General features: G+C 40.4%; 1 protein-coding gene across 1 annotated transcript; it reads right to left on the bottom strand.

Moving 5' to 3' along the window:
• Positions 1-1350: 1350 nt before the first annotated feature.
• On the bottom strand, positions 1351-6437 carry LOC134792321 (uncharacterized). The gene is made up of 2 exons (XM_063763590.1): positions 3212-6437; positions 1351-1568 (listed from the first exon to the last, which is right to left on the bottom strand). The coding sequence occupies exons 1-2, from the start codon at positions 6435-6437 to the stop codon at positions 1351-1353; spliced, it is 3444 nt and encodes a 1147-aa protein (XP_063619660.1).
• Between the last annotated feature and the right edge of the window lie 214 nt (positions 6438-6651).

Here is a 6651-nt window from a genome sequence, read left to right as displayed (position 1 = left end):
CAGTTTTTAAAATAGAGTAAAGACTAAATAAGCTTAATGTATACACAGGCGCTAGGTGAAACGAAATACGACTGTCAGCCTGTCACCTATAAATATCCCCACATGATTGGAGGTGCCAAAGTTGTCAAACGGAAAGCAATAACCTCGAGTGGCCGATATAGCGGAAGGTGCTGAGCCTAATATACGGCGTTGCGTGAACAAGAGATTTCCTTTGGCAGGATTGGTCCTTATAGGACCCAAGAATGGATTTAAGAAGTGGAGCCACCGAAATTTTTGATGTAAATTTTTAGGGGGGGGGGGGCGGCTCTCAACTTGATCTTGATATTTATGTCATTTAAGCTATTAGGCCAAGTTTGGTATCGTTTTCGTATAAATCGGGGATGCCGAATTCATTTATGATATCATAATGACACTATTCCGAAGTAAAAACACATAAAATATGAAAAAAATACTTTTTTTTTTAATTCCTCTTCACGCCTAAACCGCTAAACCAATTTAGTAAAAATTGGGTACAGAGATAGTTTGAGTCCCAGGGAATAACATAGCATATACTTTTAAGCTCAAAAATCATCCCTTAAGGGTGTGAAAAGGGAGGTGAAAATTTGTATAGGGATCCAATAACCGCTGAACTGATTTAGATAAAATTTGGTATAGAGATATTTTGAGTCCCGGGGAAGAACATATGATAGTTTTTATTAAAAAAAAACTCTCAAAAGTGAAAAGGAAGGTGTAAGATTGTGTACAGCCACACGCTAAGGCCGAGTACCTGTATTACTAAATGGACTGAAACGATATGGAATCAAATGGTACTCTGGCGTTGCATGTGCCTGCACAGACTGCATAAAATAAGGTGGGAGGCGATAGCAAGGGATCCTATTGGCCTAAGTCCCTACTTCCCTAGCCCTAACTTATTCTATGACAAGGATGTCTGTACCGGGAGACCTATCGGTAACAGACGGATTCCCTACGGGGGGGGATCAAGGTGGTTTGGATGGATACTTGCTGCCGATCGCCCAGGCTCAAGCGACCGATTAAGGCTGAAGGAGTCTTATGCCACAGCAAGGGTTCCTGTAAAAAGGTGGTGGATGGGAGCCTCTACTCTCAGAGTGTCGCCCTGAGCAAGCAGAGGTTTTTTGGGTATGGAGGTAGTGAAACACCAACGGACAATTGGTATCTGATTTATTTACAATTTACATTTCTTTATATACACAATTTTACTTATAGCACACATATGTAAATCTTATTTGTATTCTATCCGTGTAAAGTGCAACTAAGACAATATGTTTCTGCTGGCTTATGCCCTAGATTCATCTGCGTGGATCAGCGCGATGCGCTGATGCAATCTGTTGTTTAAACATCCTGGCGACTCCCGAAGGCAGCGAGGATGATGGGAAGCTGCTCTATAGCGGCTGTATCGGACGTAACTCTATTTCTTCGAACTGGCTGCTGTTGTTGGCCGTTGGGTTTGTTCTGTGGCGCTTGGGTTTCGGTGGAGCCGACCTGGCGGGGGCGACGGACAGTGGAGCAGACCGCTGGCTGGTTGTGCAGGAACGAATGTGCAACAGGACCTGTGGACCATAACAAACTGTTAGTATTATTAGAATAAAGACTGCTAACGATGAACCGAGACTAATTGCTACCGAGTTACTTTGTATCTGTTTCCAAATTGTATTGTCTAATTGTTTTTGGAGTAAATTCTCGTTACTAGTGAGATGTTTAAATATGTCTCTGGAGCTGTCAAGAACTTCCTCATCTCTGGTTATATCTTCTATTTGATTGGTTGTTTCGTTTGTATTTAATGAAAAGTTGGCTTGTCTTGAGAACGTTGCTAACACCGATATTGTGTTAGCTCTTCTTGCTGCTAAAATGTTTCTTCTTGTTTTGATAATACAGTTTTCTGCAATGTGGATGATAGCTGTATTCTGGATCATAATTTCTTCCCTTTCTCCATCGCAAATTATTGATGCTTTCACTGATTTTGCTGTCATGATTAGCCAAGTGTTTGGCATATATAATTGTTTCCATACGGTTGTTGTTAAGTTTAGTTCTCTCGTGTTACAGTTGACCATCTCAGTTCCTTTGAATAACAGATCAATGATGCAATTCTTATTTTCCTGCATATTTTTTACTGATGTCGGGTAACAAATGTATTCGGTATTCTTTCTGAGACATGCTTTAAATTCTTCGGTCTCTAGTTCGAAGTAATTTTCATTATTGTAATCAATCGCAATTATGTTGTGATATACTTCTAAACTGTATACTTTTCCTTTTTTATTTTGCTTTGGTACTGGTGTCACGTGAATCAAAGTGTATTTAGTTATATCTTGTAATGCGAAATAACCATATACTTTTATGTATGTTGAGTTTTCTGTGACCTTCGTATCTATTAGTTGATTTTGCACAATTCTTAGCTTCGTTGGTAGCTTCCTATTGGCGTTTGTCAAAATTTGGTTAACTTCTTTAAGTTGTAGTACATCATAGATCGTTCCTTGATGTAGATATGCTTCTTGAAGTCTGGAGTAGTGTTGTATAATCTCATCTATGTAATGTGCTGCGAGTTGATACATGTGAAGAATGTTAATGTTTACGTGATTGATGTCTATTCTTTTGTACCATTTGTTCACATTGTTCATATATTGTATTGCTTGATTTAACTTGGTCTGGAATGTTTCTAGCTTTTTTACTATTCTTTCTTCTGTTTGGTTGACTGTTGCGATGGTTGATATCATGAATTTGGTTTGATGATTGGCGGCCTCTATCAGCTTGTTTTGGTTCCCTTGTAACGTATCTATGTCTTTGTAGACCTCGTCATTTACCCCGAATATCGAAGTCAACATTTGGCCGAATAATCCTCTTTTTTTTCTGATTTGTCCTATATTCAAGATTAAATTAGTGATTTCCTCTAGTCTTTCTTGACCTTCATACAACTGGCGATACAATTGGGTACAGTGAATTTCCGTATTGGTTTTTGTTACTGTGTCGCAGTAGTGTTTGAATTGTGCGGTGATTCCTCGAATGTCTTCAACATCTCTTTCTATATTACTTTTTGCGTAATTGGTTTGAATCCGGAATATTCCTCTGTCAATTGTTGCTGACCCTACATGTTCCACGTAAATTCCTTCGTTGATGTTTTTTATTGTGTAAGTTGCTGTTGTTATATTTATCAAACAGGTAAACAGGGTCACGAATAATGTCCAAGGGGATTTGCTACCTGTGCGTTGGTTGCTTCGTCTTCGTGATTCTTTTGTAAAAGTTCTGTTTGATTGATCTGACGTAGCATTGACTGGTGTTAGTTGTGCTATATTGCTGTTGACGTCAACCTGTTGCGTCTCTGTCATATCTTCCTCGTTGTTGGGTAATGGAATTACTTTATGGACTGCCCTTTTTAAACAATTTCCAGGGGCTTTTTGTAATGTTAATACTCTTGTTTTCCCGTCAGCTCCTGGGTGTGTTTCTATTACCTTTGCTAATGGCCATTGACTGGGTGTGACGTTTTCGTCTTTTATCAAAACCACGGTTCCTTTTTTAATATTTCCTTGGTCTAATTGCCACTTATACCTCTGCTGGAGCTGATGTAAATAGTCTCTACTCCATGTTTTCCAGAAGTCTTTTTTCATTTTTTGAATCAATTTCCATCGCTGTTGTAGGTTTGTGCTAACATCATTTATCGGATCAGGGATGCCCACTGCCTCTCTTCCAATGAGGAAATGGCTTGGTGTTAATACGGTGTTGTCATTGATATCATCACTTTGTGCGCAAAGGGGTCTTGAGTTCAGGCATGTCTCTACCTGGCTCAAGAGCGTGGATAACTCTTCGTATGTTAATGTTGACTCTCCTATTACTCTCTTCAAATGATGCTTCATTGCTTTGACCCCTGCCTCCCAAATTCCACCAAAGTGAGGTGCGAGGGGTGGGTTGAAATGCCATTGTGTTCCCATACTAGTTACGGCATTTTGGACATGCGGCGTTTGCATGATTTCTAATAATTGCGTGTGTAGCATTCGTGCTGCACCTACGAAATTTCTTCCGTTGTCGCTGTATATATGTGATATGTGGCCACGTCTTGCTTTAAATCTGATAAATGCAGCGATGAATGATTCTGTGGATAAGTCTCCCACCAGTTCTAGGTGTATGGCTTTTGTTGCAAGGCAGACAAATACTGCGATATAGCCTTTTGTCGCCTTATTCCCTCTGCCTTTCGTAGTCCTTACTTGTATTGGTCCTGCCATATCGACACCAGTGTGGCTGAAGGTTTGGGATGGAGTTACTCTCGGTTCTGGTAACTGTCCCATCTTCTGTGATGCAGTGGCCGCCTTATACCGTATACATCTGACACAGTTGCGGATGTTGGCTTTTGTCATTCTTTTTAATCCCAAAATCCAATACTTCTGCCTTAAGAATGCTATTGTCAACCTGATCCCACCGTGCAACGTTTGAAGATGTGCTTCATCAATTAGCATTCTGGAGACGTGGTGGTGGTGCGGTAGAATAATTGGGTGCTTTTGATTGTATGGCAACTGTGAGTGGTGTAGTCGTCCACCCACCCTTATTAACCCATCGTCTCCTATGAATGGATCCAAACAACGCAGCTTACTTTTCTTCGTGACCGCTTTATTGTTTTTTAATGATTCATATTCTTCAGCAAAGGCTTCTTGTTGTACTAGTTTAAGGATTTTGCCTGTTGTTTGTTGTATTTCAACGTACGTTAACATCTCTCCTTTTTGTTCTTTTTGTGTTATTCTGTAGCAAAACGACAGAACCCGTATCATACGTTGGAACCGTGAAAATCTTTCCCATATTTTCTTTTCTTTTTTGTTTTCTGTAATCGTAACGTGGTTATTTTCAATTTCTTGGCATTTTTCTATTGTGGTTTTGGTATGTGGTATCTCGTCGGTTTGCAACCAGCTGGGCCCTTTCCACCATAACTCATGATGTTCTAGCTTGCGTGGTTCTATTCCTCTTGACAGTACATCTGCTGGGTTGTCCGTCGTTTTCACATGATTCCAACATTCGGTCGGTGTACTTCTCTGAATCTCTGATACCCTGTTCGCGACAAAGGTTTGCCATTTCCCTGCTTCTCCTTTGATCCAGCCGATAGTGATCATGGAATCCGTATAACAATGGATTGTTACTTTATCGCAATCTAGGCTGTCCTTCACTTTTATTATTAGTTTGGATAATAGATGTGCTGCACAAAGCTCTAGTCGGGGCAGTGTGCTTTTAGTCTTTTTTGGGGCCACTTTGGATTTCGCTTGTAATAGAGAAATATAGTACTGGCCGCTCATCTTAATTCGGCTGTATATCACCGTTCCGTAAGCTTTTTCTGACGCATCGCTAAATCCGTGTAACTCGATGGTCGTGTGTTTATGTTTTATCCAACGGGGTATTCGAATTGTTTCAATTGTTTTGATTTGTGTATAAAACTCTTCCCATCTCTTTTTTATGGCTTCATCTACGGGTGTGTCCCAATCTATTCCATTTGTCCATAACTCTTGAATTAGCAACTTCATTTCTACTATGATCGGCGCCAACCATCCCATTGGGTCAAATATTTTGGAAATTTCGGATAAAAGGAATCGTTTTGTTAATTTTTCGGTATTAGCGATTTTTATTTGAAAGTGAAAGTTGTCCTCTGCTGGTGACCACATCACACCTAGTGATTTTCTTGTTTCATGTTGTGGTAATTTTATCATGTCGTCTTCCTTACTTCCTTCTGGGATGTTATTTAACAACTCTATCTTATTCGATGACCATTTCCTTAGGTTAAATCCTCCGGCATTCAACATGTTAACCAACTGGTCTTGTAATATCTTGGCTTTTTCTTTACTATCTGCTCCTGATAAAATGTCATCCACATAAAAATCGTGTAGTGTTGTTTTGCTTGCTAACGGATAGCTTTCTTGTTCGTCACGTGCTAATTGCTGCAGGGTTCTGACAGCTAAGTATGGCGCCGAGGCTGTTCCATATGTTACTGTGGTCAAAGCATACTCCTCGATTGGGTCACTTGTGGACCATCTCCATAGTATTCTCTGATATTTCAAGTCCGACTCGTGAACTTTTATGAACCGATACATCTTCTCCAGGTCCGCCATAAATGCCACTTCATGTTTTCTCCAACGTAACAAAATGTCTGATATGCCTTTTAAATGTGTTTTTAAATATTGCATTTTCTCTGTGTTTGATAACGTAGCGTCGTTGTGGATAAGATTTTTAAATAAATCGTGGAATGAGTACCAGGATTCGTATTCCCCTGTGAATATCGGGATGGTGATCTTTGGCAAGTTGGCCCGTTTTCTGGTTTCGGTGGAACTACGTGCGATGGCGGGCTCGGCTGACTCGTTAATTCTAGCTTGTAGTTGGTACGACGTGTCTTCAACATCTTTTTGGCATCCTTCAAATCCATAGGTCGCTGGTTCAAATCCGGCTCGAAGGACCATATGTACAGCCACACGCTAAGGCCGAGTACCTGTATTACTAAATGGACTGAAACGATATGGAATCAAATGGTACTCTGGCGTTGCATGTGCCTGCACAGACTGCATAAAATAAGGTGGGAGGCGATAGCAAGGGATCCTATTGGCCTAAGTCCCTACTTCCCTAGCCCTAACTTATTCTATGACAAGGATGTCTGTACCGGGAGACCTATCGGTA

This window comes from Cydia splendana, chromosome 7, assembly GCF_910591565.1.
Source record: "Cydia splendana chromosome 7, ilCydSple1.2, whole genome shotgun sequence".
Lineage (NCBI taxonomy): Eukaryota > Metazoa > Arthropoda > Insecta > Lepidoptera > Tortricidae > Cydia > Cydia splendana.
This window is presented reverse-complemented; position numbering and strand designations above follow the sequence as displayed.

Excerpts from the sequence above, each read along its gene's own strand:
- LOC134792321 (XM_063763590.1), bottom strand. The coding sequence starts at position 6,437 with ATGGTCCTTCGAGCCGGATTTGAACCAGCGACCTATGGATTTGAAGGA. Across the intron at positions 1,569-3,211 it reads ACGAAGCAACCAACGCACAG|GTCCTGTTGCACATTCGTTC; the intron begins GTAGCAAATCCC and ends TATGGTCCACAG.